Raw genomic sequence first — 21,332 nt, 5'->3', positions numbered from 1 at the left:
GTTGCTTTAACCACATCCACCCCACTAAGTATGAGATCTGTTGATGGTGCAAATTAACACGCAAACTAACTTATACCACAAACTTGAGGAAGAGGGTTTGGAGTTTTATGAATGACAACATATCTAATTGATTTGTTATCTAGGTTTGTAAAATCAAAGTAGGGATGACCCACCCCGTTAACAAAATAGTTATAGCCTGGGAAAGAAAACTTATTGTATATACAAACTGATGGTGCATCTGCATTCTTCTGTCACTGTACAACACGGGTGCAAGGCTGAACTGCAAAACTGGAGAGCTTTGGTTCATTTTTCTCCAAACGAGATGGACTGTCAAGTGCAAAAAACAATCGCAATATGGAGAGTTAAAATAATCAAGATGGTGCTTAAAGAGCAAGAAGGCTAAGACTGGTGCAGTGGGTCGCCGTTACTTAGTTAGTGAGATACAACCTTGTACCATCAATTCAAGATAACTAGTTTCATGTACCCAGCTGATTACTCTAATAATAGCAACATTTTGCTGTGTCCAGTCAACCGGACTATAAGACAAACAATTATTTAGAGTTTGCCATTTGAGCCATGACTCTATGTTTTTCTAATCAATGCACCTGTCAAGTCCACAGAGGTAGGCCTCTTTGAGTCCTTGTGTTTCCCATTGAAGCAGATAGGCAATGGTTCTTTTTCTGGTAATTGTCAATGATACTTTCAGATTTATAGTACTCGAAAGACATGAACCTGTAGTGTTGACAAAAAAAAAAGAATTTGAGTATTAGATTAGTCTTGGAAATAGGCTTACTTGTCTCAGAAGAACCTAGATATGATGGACTTAAGTTAATGAAAGAAAAATGAAACTATATATCCCATTATGTGAAAGTCAAGAATTGATGCAAAATGATCCCACCAAACATTTTATCATCAAGGGTAGCTTACAAGACCCTCCCTCCCATCCACCACAACATAAATCATTTAGTTGGTAATATTAATTAGTGCAAGCAAGGTACCTGTTCCAAGTTCGGCGGAGGCTCTACGTGCCTGTTTTCTCCATGGAAGTGATACACACTATGGGTCATTCTTTTATATCTTCAAGGGATTTAAACAACGAATAGGATTGGGAGACATCTTCTTGTTCTTTAACTTCTTTTTAGTAAACTGGTGCTTTCTCTTGCAGCAAACTGTCATCATTTGCTCATTTCAAACTCAAAGTCTGAACCATAGGTTTGATTAGTCTTTCTTGGGTCTCACTGCTCAGCCAGCCCTGGTAAAATAATTGATGTGTACTTCTTGATTGACTATGTATGTCAAGAGTGATCCACTCTACTTCAGTTTATTATTCAAAATAGGAGGTGCAAACTGGACAGCAAATATAAAGGATGTATATTTTATTAAAGCAGTCCTGTATGCATCTTCTGTTGTATTAGTTTAGAAAGTAGAGTTTGTCCTCAAATTCAGGGAAGGTTTTCTGGACGATAATTACTGGCTAAACTTGAGATGTTAAACCAATTGCCCTCATCTTCCTTGGTTGTTTAGGGAGCACGAAAAACCTTTGGATTGACATGTTTGTTAATTTTAGTCATCACCAACCTCTCCACATTTGAGGCAAGAGACCGGTTCTTCTGACTGTGATAAATGTGCCTCCTGCCCTAATAACAAGCCCAGAAGAAACACTGGCTACCAGACATGTAAGATACTTTGTGTCCTCTCCCATATCAATAGATCTATGCAATTCGAACCATGTACATTTCTGTTGGGTCATTCAGATAGTGTTGGGCCATCTTTTGAATTGTCATTGGTGCTGCCACATGCTGTGCCTACACCACTTCGTATATCTTGACTCCAGTTGAATGAAACCAACCATTGCAACAGTTGGCAGTGAACTTGAAGCAGTTGTTGCTGTCAGTTTTGGAGTAGCTTGAGAGTCTGCTGGTTGCTGCAGAGACTACATGCCAACCCTTTGTGGAATCTGAAGAACTGCTGCCCTGGTTTCCAATTTGCAGTTATTCTTTTTCTAGAGCACTCACTTTACTAATGACCCCAGTGTACCAAAAATTGGTTTCAGTAACCAGAATGAACGTGGCTAGTGATTTCTTTATATTAATTATTAATTTAGTGGCATAGAGATTTTCTTTGGAGTATACAATCTCTTTTTGCAGCCTTTGATTAAAGTACAGATGCATGATTAAGCCAGCCACCAAAGAAACTGCTTCTTTACTTACATTGGTGAACATTCGTTCCAACTTTTTCAACTGATCTTGTAGCAAATGCAACCACGGGATTGCTTTGCTCATGATACTGTCTTGCTTGCTGACTACCAGTGTCATAATCTTGAAAGTAGGTATTATTTGTTTCAGGCACTCAAGTAGCCACCATTTGCCATCTCCCTTCATATCTTCGGCAGTTGCATCTCTTCTCCCTTGAATTACAAAATTGTTGCTAGACTTGTCCAGCTCACATAGGCTTCCTGTATGTAGTAAGTTGAGTTCCAACATTTTGGCACCTCCTGTTCACAGAATATTACAGGTAGCTATTTTACAGGTAGCTTATTAGTGCGCTGATGGATCTTGGCTTTGAGGTTTGATTGAATGTCAGAAATTAGTGCATATTCTTTGGTAGGTGACCAGTATATTGCTGACTACCTCTTGTTTTTTGAGAAAGCACTGCACAATTAGTTGACGTAATGTGATAAACACAGGAGTCTGAAATATTCACCATCAGCCATGGCTTTAACTATATTACATATATATGAAAGTCCTGGAAAACATCATTAGCAGTGCGACCAGTAGCTAGCCTTTCCCATACTTCCTGAGATGAGCTTGTATGCAGAGATGAACATGTAATCTGTTGCTTGACAACTGGTCCACATATTCGTTATGAGGTGGATGAACTGAACAGGGCTCTGCTTCATAGTGTTGCCAACCAATTTTAGCACTTGATAAGGCAGTGCTGGCACAGCCACTCTGGCATGATAGGTCTGGCTGGGACCTTCCATTTTGGGTAGAAAGCCTTGACAAATTCCAGAAAGTCCACTCCTTCTACAAAAGAAAAAGGCTAGACGCTCAAGCACTAACATTTTAGCCATGTTTAAGTTGTAAAAACATGCGACATCATGGTAAACATAGCCTTGATAATATGCTGTTTTTTCCTGTGGTACTACTGTCACAAGCACCCTACCAGGAGGGTACAAGCAGCAGGTACACTGCCTGGGAGCTTTGCTCAGAAAGTGCTATATCCCTCAGTGCCTTGTAGCATTCAAAGGTTACTGTGGGAGAGGATTGTATGAGAGAGGCTTACAGGGCTGCTTTGTGTCATGATTCAACTGGCATCCTCCTATTCTTTCTCCTGACTGCTTTCTTTATCACTTCAGCTGCTGGTTCTCTCTTATAAATGCAAAAACAACAGTTGATGGACAGAAAGCAGAACAGTGTCATACATTCACCCCAGTACAGAGATCAGGGCCTAAATCCATCGTTTTTTTGCTCACCGTGCCATTCCAGTTTGAACCCAGCCATATGCAAATCTGTCTTGACCCTGTGCCCCTTGAGAAATCAAATCAAATCACATCAAATCAGGTGTTTGTTAAGCGCAACTACTCACCCGTAGGGTCTCAAGGCGCTGGGGGGTATGGGGGAGGGTTCGCAGATTATAGTCCATCAATGAGGGGTTCTGTTGAAAAGCCAGGTTTTGAGGTTTCTTGCAAAGATGGGGAGCGATGTTATCTGTCTGAGGTAGAGCGGAAGGTTGTTCCAGGCTCTGGCAGCGCAGAAGGAGAAGGAGCGGCCTCTCGATCTGGTCTTTCTGGTGCGGGGGACCACGGCGTAGGAGAGCTGGTCTGATCGTAGGGTCCTTTGAGGTGCGTGGAATTTGAGTCAGTTGTTCAGGTATGCTCGTCCGGTGTCGTGTAGGGCCTTGTGAGAGTGGGTTAGCATCTTGAAGGTGATTCTAGCTTCAATGGGGAGCCAGTGGAGTGGACGCAGGTGCTGGGAGATGTGGCAGTCTCTAGGCAGGTTGAAGACCAGTCTTGCAGCGGCGTTTTGGATGTTCTTTAGCTTGCGGGTGAGGTTATTCCAGCATAGAGCGCATTGCCGTAGTCGAGCCTGCTGGTGACCAGGGCGTGAGTGACGGTCTTTCTGTGTTCGAGGGGGATCCATTTGAAGGTCTTAAGTAGGAGGCGGAGGGTGTGTAAGCAGGAGGACAAGACTGAGTTGATCTGTCGGTCCATTTTAATCTCTGAGTCCAGGATGATTCCCAGGTTGCTTGCATGGTCTGTGGGGATTGTTGGGCTTCTGAGGGCGTGGGGCCACCAGGTGTCATTCCAGGTGTCTGGTTGTGGGTCCATGATGAGTGCTTCCATTTTGTTGGTGTTTAGTTGTAGGCAGCTGTTTTTCATCCATTTGATGATGGCTTCCATGCCTTCTCGAAAGTTGTGTCTGGCGTGTTGGGTTCGTTGGATAGGGAGAGGTTGAGTTGGGTGTCGTCTGAATTGACACACTGTTGAAATCTTTAGGTTCTGATGATGGGGGCGAGCTGAGCCATGTAGACGTTGAAGAGCCTAGGGCTGAGGGAGGACCCTTGGGGGACTCCACAGGTGGTAGGTGTAGGTCCGAGAAGAAAGGGGGGGTCTGACCCGCTGTGTTCTGCCGGAGAGGAAGGAGTGAATCCAGTTGAGAGCTTTGTGTTGGATCCCTGCATCCGGGAGTCTGCATATTAGGGTGCGGTGAGAGACTGTGTTGAACGCCGCTGAGAGGTCAAGGAGGATGAGGGCTGCTGTTTCTCCTTTGTCCAGTAAGGTATGGATGTCATCTGTTGCAGTGAGGAGGGCGGTTTCTGTACTGTGGTTTTTTCTGAAGCTGGCTTAGGAGGAGTCGAGGATGCTGTGCTCTTTGATGAATGTGGCGAGTTGGCTGTGTGGAAGAGCCCAGCCCGAACTGCCAAGTCAGGTCATCCCTGGACTGGAAACAAGCATCCTAGGACCTGTTTCGGGCTTTCAGCCCTCATCAGCCAGGATAGCTTGAATCCAGTGGCTTGGAGAGCACAGGACTCACGTCTGAGCATACCTGCCCCACTCGGGGTGACAAATGCAAAAACAACAGTTCATGGGCAGAATGCAGAACAATGTCATACATTCACCCAGTAGATAGATCTGGGCCTAAATCCATCGTTTTTTAGCTCACCATGCCATTCCAGTTTGAACCCAGCCATAAGCAAATCAGTCTTGACCCTGTGCCCCATGGGAACAGCTCAGCCCGAACTGCCAAGCCAGGTTCTCCCTGGACAGGAAACAAGCATCCTAGGACCGGTTTCGGGTTTTCAGCCCTCATCAGCCAGGATAGCTTGATTCCAGTGGTATAGAGAGCACGGGACTCATGTCTGAGCATACCCGTCCCACTTGGGGTGACAAATGCAAAAACAACAGTTGATGGACAGAATGCAGAACAATGTCATACATTCACCCAAGTACAAAGACCTGGGCCTAAATCCATAGTTGTTTTGCTCACCAAGCAATTTAAAGTTTGAATCCCAGTTCTCTCTTAATACCAGCAGCTATGTTATTAAAGTGCTTTTCCCCCACTATTTTGCGTGCTTTTTAAAATGGGACAGTTGTGCCACTTGGCTTACCATGACAAAGGAGGCATATGTACAATAAGCTGGCAGAGTGCACTGTAGCTCCAAAATTGCTAACGCCGCGCTCAGTCAGTTTAAAAATGCAAGGTTGCACCGTATTCACAAGAATGCGGTGCACACCTGTGTTTCCCCTAGTGCTGGCGCTAAATCTAGCTGTCTAGCGCCAACGCAGACATCCTTGCACCATAGTGAAAGTGTGTCTGCATTTCAGGGAATGATTGTTAATATGCAGGAAGGTGTCCCTTCTTGCACTTAAACAATCGCTAGTGGCGATTTGCTCTTTCTATGCAGCACGCATAGAAACAGCAAAAACGAGGAGAAATTAATAATTTCTCCTCATTTCGGCAGGTTAAGACTAGGTTTTCCTTGGTCTTATTTATGGTGATGCCCCTTATTTATACCAATCTTGTAAATAGGGGGCGTTAGGCAGCAATGGATGTTGCTGCATAACGCCCACTGCAACACCCATTGCCCGCCCTTTTCTCACTAAGTTTTGGATGAAAAGGGGTCTCATTTGCAAGGTGGTGTTAAGCCACAGCAAGTGGCTTAACGCCACTTTGTATATAAGTTGATGGGCTTATCGCCAACAGAATGACATAAATAGTGTCATTCTGGTGGCGATAAGCCCTTGTAAATATGTCTCAAAGTTTATTGTGGCAAAGGGGCATATTACAATGTTATCCTCATTCCGGCTAAACACAAGGAAGTCCCAAACCGGGGAGCAGAGCTTTCTTGCTGTGTAAAAAGTCTGACTAGAGGTAAAGCTAGTGGTTTAGTTTGCTTTTATGTTGGGCGTGCTGTGACCGTAGTAGTGCCGGTTGTGGCTGTAGGTTTCTGGAGTCTTGCAAATATGGGAGCCGCCACTGTTGGTGGAACCACATGCCTCTGAGCAGGTTGAAGCTCTGTGCCACTCTCCATCACAGGATCATCATAATCATTACCACCTACCACATTTGCAAGGCTTTCAGGAATGTGTGCCATCATCATCATCACCACCGACCTAACTTGCGAGGCATTTTCTTGTCTCGCAGGCTCAGCCATGGTCCGATCCATGTCCAGATCATCAGAAGGGGGCTTGGAGAAGATGGAGGGGGTACTCTTTATTTTCCTTTCTGGAACTTTTAAAGCTGATGGGGGAAGAACAGTCTTCCAAACAACATCTTGCTCAGCAGGAACCTCAGTCTCCATTTCTTCTCCTACTTCTGAATGAGCTGTTGCTGATTGAGGCTCGTGTTATCAGCTTTCCTGCAATGATTTAGTTTCTTTCGGAGACAATTCAATTTTAGATTTTCTGTTCTCCATGTCTACAGTCACTGCACTGATGAGAGACCGGCCCTACGTTTTGCTGGTGCTGTTGATGCAGGAATAAGCCTCTTACTGACCAGAGGAGGGTGCCGAATGTACATTGCATTTCATGAAAAAGGATGAGGGTCTGATGCCAGTGGTGATAACATCCTTCTTTTTCTTCCCAGTGGCCACGTTCATGCCAGGAACCTTGTCATTTGGGGCCATTTTCCTAGCTCTAACATGTACACTTACACTAGGAGCAGAAGCACTTAGCAGGGAAGGACTCAGGGGCATATTATCAAGTGGGTTTATCTCCACTTTTTTTGGCTTTAAAAGCCAAGAAAGCGGAGATAAAATTATCTCCCTATTACCTAGCTGTCGCCAACACCAGTTAGCGACAGCTAGTAGGAGATAGCGACCATCTTGGGCCCCACTGTGCATGTCAGTGATATTTATCACTAATGACATGCAAAGTGGGCGTGCCAAGATGTTAGTGACTGGAAACAGTCGCTAACATCGCTATCTCCTATTACCTACTTTTGGAGATATTCGCGCTAAGCGCGAATATCTCCAAAAGCTAACACCTGCCCTGAGCAGTTCTTAGCCATGTTATCCAATGGGAGGTGGATAACATGGCTAAGAGCATTAGCTCGGTAATGCATGAATATCGCTGACTTTTCAGGGATATTCATGCATTGCGGCCGTTTTTTATCGCATTTGCGATAAACCATGGTAATACCAAGGTTTATCTGCGATAAAAATCGCCGCAGCTCAGCGGTAATAGTTTGTCTCTAACCAAGCAATAGCGATAATTATCGCTATTGCTTGGTAATATGCCCCTTAGTTATCACTGTCATCTGATTCCTTCACTGACATCCCTTCATATCAGTACAATGTGTGATGTCTTCTGCAGCACCTGCAAGCAAAGCAACAAAAACGTGAGTAAGACATGGGCAATCAGAAAAATCTAGCCAATGTAAGAAAAAGTAATCAACCTCATCAATAGTGTACCCAAACATGCGTAACCTATTTTTGTCATATGACAACTGTACACAGGGAAGGGAAGTTTGTGTGCCTTCAGAGCAATAGGAGGGGGGTAAAAATATAATAAATACATTATATAATTGCTGGTTCCCCACCAGAGACTGCGTGGACTCAATAGGAGGCAAGCAAAGATAAAAGCAAAAGATTAAATAATTGCTGGTGCCCCACCTGAGCCTAGGTGGACTTTATGGGAGGCAGGCAAAAATAAACAAAAATACATTGAATAATTGAGGGTGCCCCATGAAGGCCCAATGGAGTCTGTGGGAAGCAGGGAGAGGAAGGCAAAAATAAGAAAATACATTAGATTATGCCGGTGCCCCACCAAGGCCCAAGTGGACTCTATGGGAGGAATGGGAAGGTAGGCAAAAATCGAAAACAATTCATAACACAACAACACTGTTTTACAATCAGCCAAACTCACAAATATATATATAAGAAAAAAGAAAAAAAAAGTAACAAAAATGTCGTAGGCCTCTTCTATCAGTGTTCTTATAAAATGTTTTTTAAAAGGATTGAATGATGCTCCGGTTTCACAAATTGCTGGAAGCCAGCTCATCCACCACATGGCCGTTGAAGAAAGAGTAATGGAAAAGAAAGACTAAATATCCACCAAACACACACACACGCACTAATTGAATCCAGAAAATGGTGGCCGCCTCATGGCCAGCAAAGAAGGAGGCATAGAGGACAAAGAGAAAATGACTACCAAACACACACACACTAACTAGCTCAACAAAACAGTGCTTACTGCATGGTTAGCAAAGAAGGAGGCATAAGAACAAAGACAAAATAATCCCTAACCACACAGACACTGTGTGGCTACACAAAATGGCCACCACTGCATGGCCAGCAAAGAAGGAGTCATTGAGAACAAAGAACACACCCCCTAAATGTTTTTGAAAACTATATAGAACAGCAGCAGTGAGAATGTGAAAATACACCCACGGCTTAGTGCAGGGCAGACTAGGCCCAAACAGTAAAATTGTAAACAAATCAGTATAAAATAAAAAAAACATAAACACACAAGAAATGGGGAAAATGCATATTTACCCTAATCCTCCACCATCAAAAAAGTGCAAACGTTTCCCCTTAAAAAAGTTAATCCCAAATGCCCCTTCCCCACTCCAGCCCAAACTCTAGCCCATCAACCCACAAAGAAACACAAATTTAAAAAACAGAAAGGAAACAAAAATAAATGTGCATACCCTCCCTCAAACAACAAACTTTTTCAAAGTTTTTACCAAGTGCTGAATTTAACTTACTTCATTTCTCCCCAAAAGATAAGATTTCAGTGGGGTGGATAAACCAGAGATGGCATACATCGCAAGGAAGTTCCAAAATCCAAATCCAGTGAGAGTAACGGTTGGACAATGTAAATGAAGGAGCCTTCAGAATAGGAAGAGGAAGTTGCTAAAGTATGTACAGTGGCCTCCTATCCACCATGGCACTTCCTTCCTGTTAAATAAAAAATAACTAAGTACATTTCGCACTAAGAAAATACCCAAATGGTTGGTTCAGGTAACATATCAACTCCTAAATGGATTTCAACTTGATGACCCTGTTGTTGAGAGAAGAATGTACCCAAAATGCTAAACAGTGACTGCCCATATTGAAGTACTGCACCTCGCATTCAAAACGGCCATTGAACGTTCTATTCACATTCACCAAAATAGGTTAATGGTAATATTTTCATGCGCGCTCTCACATTGTTTCAGGGCATCTCACAGTCCAATTTTTCCCAACCAGGAGACCAAGCTCCACGACGTTCGTCATGGCATTAAAAACAATATTTCTGCATCAGAAGAGTAACACAGAATTATCAAATGACTCTGAATTATTTAAAATTATGCCCATGCCTTATATGTATATGAACGTCGCAATTTTAAAATAGGCAGTCCGAATATTGACAAACAGGAGAACACACCTTCACAACCAAGAAGCCACACCTTAAGGAGTAGGAGTCTACACTTTGAAAAGCAGAATTCCACACCTTCGCAAGCAGTAGTCCTCACCATCAGATGCAGGAATCTATGCCTTGTCAAGCAGAAGTCCACACCCAGACATACATGAATCCTCACCTGGACAAGAAGGAGACCACACCTTTAGAGGCAGGTGTCACCACTTTGACAAGCAGGGATCCACACCTTGAAGATCAGAACTCCACAATTTAATGAACTAGTGTCCACAGCCTGAAAATGTCGAATCCATAATTTGGCAAATATGATCCTGATACTTTACATGCAGGAGTCAACAGCTTGGCAAGCAGGAGTTAACATAATTTCATGAATTAGTCCTCAAATGCAGTCTACAAAGGGTGTGGTGTATATAAGGTGAAACATTTTGTCAAAAGCAGGTTACAAGTCAGAAGTAATAATTTTGCACCAGGAGCATCATCACCTATGTCCAATTAGCTGCCGTTTTATAGTATAACAATCCCTTGTGCTGTGACCAGTTCAACAGCCCCCTTCTCCCACCAACCAAGTTTGAACACCGAAGGAAATACCACAAAATTATGCACAATCCTACAAGTCTTTTTAAATATGCTTCATCTTAGAAAGTGGCTAATTACACGATAGATTGATGGTTGCTGCACATTTAGCAACTACCAAACCTTATTGTTAGCACTTGGGCAAACTAATTTGTACATAGAATCTAATTTCCATTACCTTCTTCAACCAGAATAGAATTTAAAAACGAAGTAAGGCTGCAACTTCTAACAGCTGCAGGACTGTATTACCTGCAAGCACTGCATTGTAGCTTTGAAGTTCCATAAAAGTGGGAAGTTAACTTATTCAAAACACAATGCAATCATGGGAACTCCCAATGTTGAACATAGTCAGAAAATAGCAGCCTGCTGCGTAGTAGCAAAGTGAATATTTCACAAGCCTACATCCACAAGTTAAAAGATGCAATAGAGTCTGTAAGGATTTCATTACTGTAGAAAAAGTGGAATACTAGTAGCTGGGGGTATTCACCCTCAGCTAGCAAAAATACCACAATCATTATTAGGTCTAGTCAAGTCTCAGTAAATTAATCATTGCTCACCCTTGGTAGCTTAGCAAATGAACAGTCAGGCTTAACTTAGACGACAGGTACGTGTAACGCACTTAATACCACCAAAACAGTAAATAAATATAAGACATAACACAATAAAAATTCAACACCAATTTACAAAAAAGACACCCAAACGACAAAAATCCATGAGGGCCATGGAGATATGAATTTGTAAAAATGAAATCAATAATTGTGTGTTCTAGCATCAATAAGTGGCCATCTGGTCATGCTGGACCGGACAAAGTAAACGTTTTAGGCTGATCGTGAAGGAGCATAGGCCAGATAGGTTCACGACTAGGTCCTGGTCAAAAGTTGATCTTCATATTTAGGGAATTATTTACAAGCCCCTTGTGCTGCGTTACTTTTAATGATGCCCTGGCGGTGCATTGTGCAGACCCAAATCTACGAGCCCACACAAAGACACTGTGCGTGGCTTTTTATGTCCTCATAGATAGTGCGTATGGCAATGCAGTAAAAGTCGCTGCGTTGCCTTACCCTGTGTCAGGGAGGCTTTCCATGGGTGTTGCGGTGGTTGTTCCCATGCAACACCCATAGGTTTTGACACAGTCCCAGATTTACAAGGATCTGTAAACCTGGGAATGTGTCAAAACTTACGTCTTCCAAGGGCAGGCATAATGAGGAGAAATATCTTTATTTCTTCTTGTTTTAACTAGCATCCATGGTATTCCTTCCTGCACAAAAACAATCCTGCCAACAATGTAGACATCCTTGCACCATGCGTTGGCACTAAGCACCAAATTATGCGGTTGCACTGGCTGAAGGTACAGAAATGCAAATTTTCTCATAAATACTGTGCATTTGATTTGGCTTAGGGCAGCGCAGCAATAACACTTATGGTGCTGCCCTATGCCAAATCATTGTAAACTAGCTCATTCTTGGAGCTTTTCTTTCAACGAGTCCTCAGGTTCCTTGGATCCAGAGTTCTATTTGACGATGGTGACCTGCTGCCACGTGGTGCCTTGGTGAGTCTCTGGAAGTCTTTGTCCGCAATATAGATGGCGAGGAGCTCTGGAGCTTTCAGAAGGACATACCTGCTTGGTTAAGTTGACAGCAATGGCTTAACTCCCGACATCAAGTTGGTCTCCTCCTAGAACTTTTCTGCAAACCTTTGCAAAAAGTTTCTAAACTTTGGGCTCTTTCAGTGTCTTGGTTCCTTTGGAGTAGAAAAGGGGTCCAATAGCACCAGCCCAGGGCCCAAAGACGTTGGATTGCCTCTTGGGGGCTAGAACTTAATTTCACACAATGCACCTTCACAGTCAAGGATACATTCAGTTTCAACTGGTCAGCTGGGGTGAGCCTCTCTTTGACTTTGCATGTGGCTTTTTCCAGCTCTGTTGTATGTTTTGCTGATCAGGGAATCCACTGCTTTTCCTTTGAGTCAGGCACTGTCCTTTCTTTGGGAGCCTTGTGAGTGTAGCAGGTGCAGTCCTTCAGAGTGGAAGTCCTCTGTGGTGCAATCCAAGGGTCCAGAAGGGCAGTCCTTCCTTTTCTGATGTTCCATGCAGTGATCTGGGCAGCTCCTGCAGCTCTCTAATATTTATCCTTCATTCTGGGTTGTCAAGAGGAAGAGATACCTCACACAATAGGGTTATGGCTACCTCCCTCTGCTGTGAACACTTCTTGTGAAGTGTAGCATATTTGTGTCCCTAAATGCACTGTTCATTCAAAAAAACAAAATGGAGAAATGCTCTCCTTGGTATGTGTGTCTGTGTAACCCAACCCAGAGGTGTTCCTAACATCTTACAACACTCCCCTTCAAGCCTCTCTCATCATCTAATGGGTGGGCTCCCATCTGGCTGGGAACAAGGAAGTGGGGGTCTGACCTGGGTCCTATGGCATATGTCCAGCTTATCTCCCCAGCCCTCTTCCTCAGCCTGGCATCTCCAGGGAGCAAATCATCCCCCACCAAATGGCTGCATTGTTAAAGCCCCAGGCCTCTTCACACCTGCACAGGTAGCAGCTTGGCTCAGGCTCTAAAAAGCTGACTAATCCAAACTGGCTGCTACAAGGCTGCTTTATGCAATTTCAGGATAGTATGGTGTAAAACTACTTTCCAGTAATATTTATAATAAATCCAACCTTGGCAAGTTTTTGGATTTATTGTAACCATTATTGTAATACTTTGAATGATAAATCTTGTTAACTCCAATCAAAAGGTTTACTTTATTAAGGTTAATAAAGACTTTCCATGTCAATCTATGGAACTAGCAGCACTGCAATAGGTAAAAACAATGTTCTTTTTTCTTAACAAGGGCATATAAAACATATTGCTTTTTATAACAATGCACTCTACCTTGGAGCACCTAGCAAATATTTTAGGGGTGACTTAAATGTAATAAAAATGTAGTTTTGACTTTTAGAAGTGTTTTTAATTCCAAAGACCAATTTGGACATAGTTTATGTTAAAACCAGCCTGTAAGGCAGGCCTGGCTTTTAAATGGCACCAGACACCACAGCACTGCACACTTAAATGCATTAAGTCCACTGTGGTCTCCAACCCTACATGCCCTACCAAATACTAGGGAATTACAGGTAGGTCTTTGCCAATTAAAATAATACCAATTTCCACAGCACTGGCCCTGGGCCTAGCTAGCAGAGCCCAGGGCACTTTCAGAGTCAGTAACAACCAGCAATAGTCAAAAAATGTGGGTGATCAGGGAAAAGATGACAACTTTCCTACAGTTACAAAGTAGGTGTGAAGAGTAAAACAATCACTTGCCCTTCCACTCTTATAAAAATTTGAGAGATGACAGCGGTCCCTTGGACCATTGCCTACACCCGAATAAAATGTTTTTTTTAACATGCAAAAAAGTGAAAGCAGTCCCAAAAGGAACAAGTCAGTTCTGCAAATGGATTACCACTTCAACTTGGGGGTCAGTGACGCTTCAATGGTTTACAACTACTATTTCAGTCCTAAATCATTGATACATGCATAGGAATCACTATTTATAAAGGACATCTACAACACACCTCTTCCACCGAGTGATTCCTTGAGTTTTTCTAAACCAATTTTATGAATCAGAAAAAGAGTTACTGATTCCTAAACTGGGATTAGACCATTTCAAAAGGCATTTTTGCAGACACAAAATCTCAAATGGGCAATTTGCTTCAGCAAAAATGCTTTGCACATCTGGCCCTAGATTTGGCCCCTGAAGAATCATTGAGGAAAACTGGGTTTTTCTATTTGCTGCCAACCAATTGATAATTTTTTATTCTGCATCTACACTTCAACGTTTGGGAGAGAGCACTCTTATTTAAAGAGGAATCTGCATTCCCCTTGCAACCTATGCTGTGGCAAAGTGCCCAACCTCTTAATTGTATACTCACCAAACACCTTGAACATTCCTGGTCTTAAATATTTTGTGTCCTAAAGACTATATATCACGCTACATCAAAGTTCTTCCTTGATAGATTACATTTGCTTTTACAGTTTAATATACGGCAAACACGCTTGGACAATGTGTGAGATAGAAAATTGCATCAGTGTGTTGGGCCCACATGACAGCCGAATTTCTTGTCGACCTTTTACACAAAGTCATACACTTTTTACCACTCAACCTACCTTGGGCTGCTCTTCAAAGTACTCATTTTCATAGTCACATGAAGATGATTCAAGCTCAACCTCATGCTTCTTCACTTCAAGCTTGTTGGCTTCAGTTGTTGTATTCTTGGTAGATTCCCTCTGCTGAGCTGATCTAGTCCTTGAAAACAAGAAATGGAAGACTGACAGTGAAACCTGCAAAGCCTCAGAACTTAATAATAGCGAAAGTGCAGGAAAAAACAGGAAATTTCTATCGTAGTAGACACAGCAGGACATCATCTCAGTTTCATGACTTCTATTCTCTGCATGCCTGTGGACCATACAATTCAAGTTGGTGTGCCCTGTACCTTTGATGTATTCACACCCTGTTTATATGAGCTCTGAGCTGCACTAAAGGGACACATGCTCCATCTGAGCATTGCCACATTTATAGCCTGATTCAGCACAGCAATCAATCAATACAGGGGTTATTGTAAAGTGTGGCTTGTCACCCCAGAGAGTCTCCTGGCACTAGGTCCTAATGTTCTTGATTAAAGAGCCAAATCTTGAGCCTTTTCCTGAATTCATCAAGTGATGGCAGGTGTGCAGGTGGAGGGGGAGGGCATTCCAGGACTTGGAAGTATGATAGGAGAAAGATCGTCCATCGCATCAGCTCTGGCGGATGCTTGGGGTGTGGGCCAGGGAGAGGGTAGTTGGCTCTGGTCATGTGATCTGTGAGGGATAGGATGAGCTGTTTGTTGTTGACGTATAAGATGATGTTGTGTCTCTGGTTGCGGGCAATGTCAGCAAGAGGTGTCATTTAGGTGTTGAAGAAGGTGGAGTTGACGGAGGAGCTGAGGGGGGCACCGCAGATGATGCTCTTGGGTTTGGAGGAGAATAGGGGTTCGCTGGATCCTCTGCATTCGGCCAGAGAGGAAGGAGGCGATCCTGTTGAGATGGTTGAGTTGGATGCCTAGGTTCTGGAGTCTAGTGAGAAGGGTGTGATGGGAGACGGTGTCAATGGCTGCAGGGAGGTCAAGGAAGATGAGGGCTGCGGTTTCCCCCTGGTCGAGGAGGCATCTGATGTCACCCGTAGCAGCGATCAGGGCGGTCTTAGTGCTGTGATTAGCTCTAATGCCCAATTAGGAGGCGCTGAGAAGGTTGTTCTGTTCGAGGCATTCGATGTACTGGAGGTTGATGGCTTTCTCCAAGACCTTGGCTGGGAAGGGGAGTAGCAAAATAGGTCGGTAGTTCTTCAATTCGCTTGGGTCGGCGGAGGGTTTTTTCAGGAGATGCTTGACCTAGGCGTGCTTCCATGTGGTGGTGACGATGACTGTTGTGATGGACGTGTTGATGAACTCCACCAGGATTTTGCCGATCTCTTCTCTCCCTATGTTGTATATGTGGTGAGGGCAGGAGTCCTTGGGTACACCGGAATGGATTGAGTTCATGATGGTGACAGTGTCTTGGATTGAGAGATGTTTCCAGTCAGAGAGTTGGTGGGTTTTGGTGCACTGGTGAGGGCAAGGAGGTGATGAAGTAAGTGGTTTGGGGTTCAAAGTTGCTGTTGATGTCTGTGATTTTTTGATTGAAGTAGTCCGCTAGGGTGTCACTGTGAGCTTAGGAGGGATTCATTGTGCTCTCAGTGGCTGGTGCGTAGGAGAACTCTCTCACGATGGTAAAGAACTCTTTGGCATGGTTGGCGCTTGCCTCAATGCACTTGGTGAGAGCGTCCTTCTTGGATTTCCTGAGGTAGTGGTGGTAATTGTTGAGGGCGTATCTGAATGAGCTGAGTTTGGTGGGATTTTTGCTTGGTGCGCCAATGTCTCTCCAGTTTCTTGCAGTCGTGTTTGAGGGTCTGTAGTTTGGGGAACACTAGCTGGTGTGCTTTGCAGGTGTGTAGAAGGGGGTGTCTTCATTGGGGGCTATGATGACTGCAGCAGAGGAGATCCTCTATGAGAAGTTCTGGATTTTGAGTTTGATGTTGTCAGAGAGAGTGATCTTGGCTGCTTTGAGGGTGGAAGTTTTGAGGGGTTCTGCGTTTCTGTTCCACTTTCTGCGGGGACAGGTGGGAGCTGGTGAGGGTGAAGTGGACAATGGTGTGGTCCATCCAGGTAAGTTTGGTAGTGTGGGAGAACTTGGGGGCATATTAACAAGGGCTTTATCTGCTTTTTTTGCTTTAAAAGCCAAAGAAGCGGAGATACAAATATCGCCCGATCAACAACAGGGTGCTAACATGCAAAATCGCATGTTATCACCCTTTTTCACTACGCTTCCCTTTGCATCTCTAATGAGATGCAAAGTGGGTGTTCCAGTGCAAAATAATAGGAGAAATGTCGCTAAGTGACATTTCTCCTATTGTCAAGCTTCACGCTAACCCTGTTAGAGAAATAAAAAGCAGCGCTAACCATGGTTTACGCTGCTTTTTTACATCTGCTAATTTTCAGACTTAGCCATGTAATCCAATGGGAGGTGAATTGCATGGCTAAGTCCAAAATAGGCTATCAACAAGGATATCCCTATCCTTGTAGTTTTATCGCTGTATTACCAGCGATACCCTCCCAAAATGCCGCTATCGCTGGATTTTGTATCGCCTAGGCGGTTATCGTTGTTAACGCGATAGCCAGGCGATATTATCCAGCGATAGCGGGCGTTAAAAAAACTTAACGCTAAGCGCCCTTAGCAATAATTTTCCCTGTTCCTTGTTAATATGCCCCTTGATTCTGTCACTGGAAGAGAAGATATGGTCCAGTGTGTGTCCTGTGATGTGCGTAGGGTGAAGACCAGCTGTGAGAAGCCGAGGTTGCTCATGTTCTTGAGGAGGATGGCTGAGTTCGCATCATCGGGGTCCTTGAAGTGGAAGCTCAGGTCTCCCAGAAAGATGTAGTGATTGTAGTCAATAGCCAGAGAGGGCGATGAAGTTGGGAATGCCATTGCATACAATTTGCTGGGGGCCCTTGGGTCTGTACGTGAGGGTTCCTCTGATGATAGTTGTAGCGTAGAGTTTGATCTGAAAGTTGAGGTGTTCCATGAATGGCGTACTGTCATCATCCATGGCGGAGCATTGGAGGGTGTCTTTGTGGATAATGGCAATGCCTCTGCCCTGTCTGCCGGTGTGGTCGGAGTGTAGCATCTTGTAGCCGGAGGGTGAAGCTGTAGCGTGGTCAGGTGCTGATGAGGGAGTGACCCAGGTTCCCTGATGAACATCGCATCGGGTGAGGGTGGTTATATCGTCCCGGACTTCTGTGGCTTGCTTGCAAAGGGATCAGATGTTGATTAGTGTGCAGTGGAGCTTCAGTGCGATCATCTGGGTCAGAGTTGCTGGAGAGTTGGAGTTGGCATTGCAGGTGAAGCAGCAGTTCTTGCAGGAGAAGGGGCCTTTTGTGGTTCTAGGCGAGGTGATGCTGCAGGTGGTATCTTTTCTGGGGTTGAGGGACTGTAGTTCATCTGAAGTGTACCAGGGTGAGGAGAGAGGGCCAGGGGTCCTCACCCTAGGCGTGGTGTAGGGGTGAAAGGTCCCCAACGTGCTTGGCTTTGGCGTGACTGTGGTACATCGGCAGTGCTGTGGCCTCCGTTAAGTAAGTCCTGGGGTGGGAGGAGCGGAGGGAGGTGGCGTACGTCAGCAAATGGCGGGAAACTGGAAACGGCGGGCTATGGGAGCCACGGTTGACCTCCCAGGTGGCAAAACGAAGGCTGAAAGGCAGGGGAAATGGAGGCGACTAACTACATGATAGAAAGGGCTAACTAGCAGGAGGAAGGGGGGCAACTTACTATACAAATGAAAGGCAGACTAGCGGGGGAAATGGAGGCACACTAACTAAACATAAACGAGGGCTGATTGGGGCAGGCCCTGCAGGCGCGGCGATAGGGGGAGCTGTCACGGTGTAATGATAGAACTTAGGGCTAGATGTGGGTAAATCTATTTTACCACTTCTTAAATACAGAATTTTACCGATTCGGTATTTAAGAAGTGGTAAAATAGAGGGGGGGAGATGTAGGTAATTCCAGATGTGGAATTACCGAATCGGTAATATTCGGTATTTACCGATTCGGTAAATACCGAATCGGTATTTCCTATTGATTCCTATGGGCTGTGAAGCCCATAGGAATCAATGGGAAATACCGATTCGGTAATTACCGAATCGGTAAATACCGAATTCTGCAAGGGTGCAGGGGGTGTCACTTTGACACCCTCTGGCACCCCATAAATTGACATGTGCGCCATGTGGCAAACAGACATGCCCTAAGGGCATGTCTGTCTGTCACATGGCATAGGTGTGCATGCACACATGTGCATGCACACCTGAATTCGGTATTTTAACACCCAATTGGATTGGGTGGTAAAATACCGAATTTGTAGGGCCTTTGGGACTCAGAAGAGTCCCACCTACATCTCAGATTTACCGAATCGGTAAAAATACCGATTCGGTATTTTACAGAATCGGTAAATTTACCGAATCGGTAAATTTACCGATTCTGTAAAAATGTGCCCCTAAATCCCAAAAACCCATTTACCGGTCGGTAACGGCCGAAATCGGCCGTTACCGGTCGGTAAATGGCTCCTACGTCTGGCCCTTAGTCCCTCTTTTAGCTCAATCACACTTACATGACATGGTCAGTTGCTATGTAGAAAAGATGTGCTGTGGTTTACTTTTGTTATGGCCGTAGCGTTCTGCATTCCTTCCCCATGGTTGCGAATGTTGATTCTGGCAGTTGAGCTTAGGAACCTCTGGAGAGAGACCTACAGGGTGTTGGCTCCTTATTTGGAAATAAAGAATACTTATTTCATAATCCCTGGAGTTTCCTCTTTCTTTTATCTAGAAAATACCACTTCAGACAGGACCTACTCATCAAGCATGCTGCAACTGCTCAAAAACCTTTGTAGACCACTGCTGTTAGAACTGGGGGTCTCTAGTTGGCAGAGGTAGGTACCACTGTCCAAATAGGGACCCTTTCTTCTAGTCAGGGCAAGGAGGAAACCCCCTGAGATAACCCCTGCTCAAAGCAGTCTAGGCTAACCAGAGGCAATGTGTAAAGTATTTGTACCAACACTCACAGTACCACAGTGAAAACACCACAAACTGACTCCACAACAGTTTAGAAAAATAAAGGTATCTAATCTAAACTACACAAGACCAAAACGACAAAACAATCCAACATACACAGTTCAAGAATATGGTTTCAAAAGAGTTCTTAAGGTTGCGATAAAATTCTTCAGGTTGCGATAAAATAATCCACAGTTGCGTGAAAAGTTCACAGTTGCATCACGTTAGCTCACAGAACCTTTTAGTTGCGACAAAGTTCCAAAAGCAGTAGCTGGTGCGGTGGAAAACAAGCGATGCGATGCTCCTGAGACCCTGGGGAGGCGTTTGCGACAGCCCCGCTGCAGCAGCGGGTGTGTTGCGACGAATCCGGTCTGTATGGGGAGGAAGGCCACTTGTATGGATTCCGGTGCGGAGGTTCCGCAGGAAGTTTGTTCTCGCAAAGGCACGATGTGAAGATCTTTGGGGTTGCGACGATCTCCAGGGCAAAGATGCGCGGACCAGCGGTGATCTTCTCTCTCGCAGCTCCTCAACGCGATGGTTTCTGCGACGACACTCGCAGCGACGTGATGCGATCTGCAAGCAAGCGGTGCGGCGATCTCACCCAGCGACGACAGACTCTGCGAGGACACTCGCAGCGATGTTAGACTTTCCCGCACCATTCTGGTGCGTCCCGCAAACGAAGAATGCGACAGCTCTGGCAGCGGCAATAGGCGCTGCAACGATCTCGGTCTTCGTAGCGGCGGGAATTTTCTCGCACTGTCGGGGATGCGCTCCGCAGCGAGCGATGCGATAACTTTTCAATTGCAAAAGTCTCTCAAGCTTAGTTTCAAGCTTCCCAGCACAGGTACAACTTCCAGAGGCCCCACAACTGGATCAAGCACTCTAGGAAGGACAGAACTCTCTCAGCAGAGTTCAGGGAAGCTGGGGATGAAGTCCTTTTGTTCCTGGGACTTCAGAACAGGGAGCCAGCTCTTCTCAGGCCTTGGAACTTCCTTCAAGACAGGGGACACAGCACAACAGCAAAGTCCTTCCCCTCTCCTTGGCAGCAGAGCAACAGGTCAGTCCAGCAGAGCAAAAGCAGGACAGTCTTCCTTCTTCCGTTTCAGCTTTCTCCTTGGCAGAGGTTCCTTCTTGATTCCAGGATGATCTAACTGTCTGTTGTCAGGGGTCCTGTACTTATACCCCTAAAAGTCTTTGTTCTCTTTGTGCAAGTGGGCCTAGAGCCCGGTCTGAACCAGTTCTGGGTATCTCCTGAGTACTTTGTTTTCCTGGCTGCTCCTTTCCTTTCAGAGTGAGGGGCAGGGTCGTCAGCTGCCCAGCAGGAGGTGGAGCCAGCATTGTGGAAGGCAGGCACACTATTCAGGCCCAGGTGCTAACTCCTCCCACCACTCCAGTTGCAAATGCAGTCATTAAGGCTAGGGCTGACTCAGCCAGCCTCCTGAGCAATCCCCAGCCCCTGTCACTCTCAAACCAGACAGTCAATCCACAAACAGGCCAAGGCACACAAAAGGTCAGACAACTTTCTAAAAGTGCTGCTCTCAAACACAGGATTTAAAAACAACCTTTCCTAAAACATGTGTTATTAAATTCTGAGTTCAGGGATACTAGATACTTATGTCCTATCTTGTTCCTATGAGAAGAAATGCTGGAAGCCACTGAAGCCAGCATCCCCAATGTTAATCTATGGAGCAAGATAGCCTTAAAATAGTGAAAACGAAAACGGCTGTAATTCAATCAATCAATCA

The 21,332-nt window shown here is 44.8% G+C and overlaps 1 protein-coding gene across 1 annotated transcript in view; it reads right to left on the bottom strand.

The window, feature by feature from the left end:
• The window catches only part of LOC144770730 (sialic acid-binding Ig-like lectin 14), a 167,602-nt gene that overhangs the window by 7,569 nt on the left and 138,701 nt on the right, over positions 1 to 21,332 (bottom strand). The window contains exon 8 of the mRNA XM_078655467.1: positions 14,585 to 14,723. Within this exon, the coding sequence (XP_078511593.1) occupies positions 14,585 to 14,723 (139 nt within the window). The remainder of the gene's footprint in view (positions 1 to 14,584; positions 14,724 to 21,332) is intronic.

Source organism: Lissotriton helveticus, chromosome 7 (assembly GCF_964261635.1).
Source record: "Lissotriton helveticus chromosome 7, aLisHel1.1, whole genome shotgun sequence".
Classification (NCBI taxonomy): Eukaryota; Metazoa; Chordata; class Amphibia; order Caudata; family Salamandridae; genus Lissotriton; species Lissotriton helveticus.
Note: the sequence above shows the minus strand (reverse complement) of the source record. Positions and strands in the feature narration are given on the sequence as shown.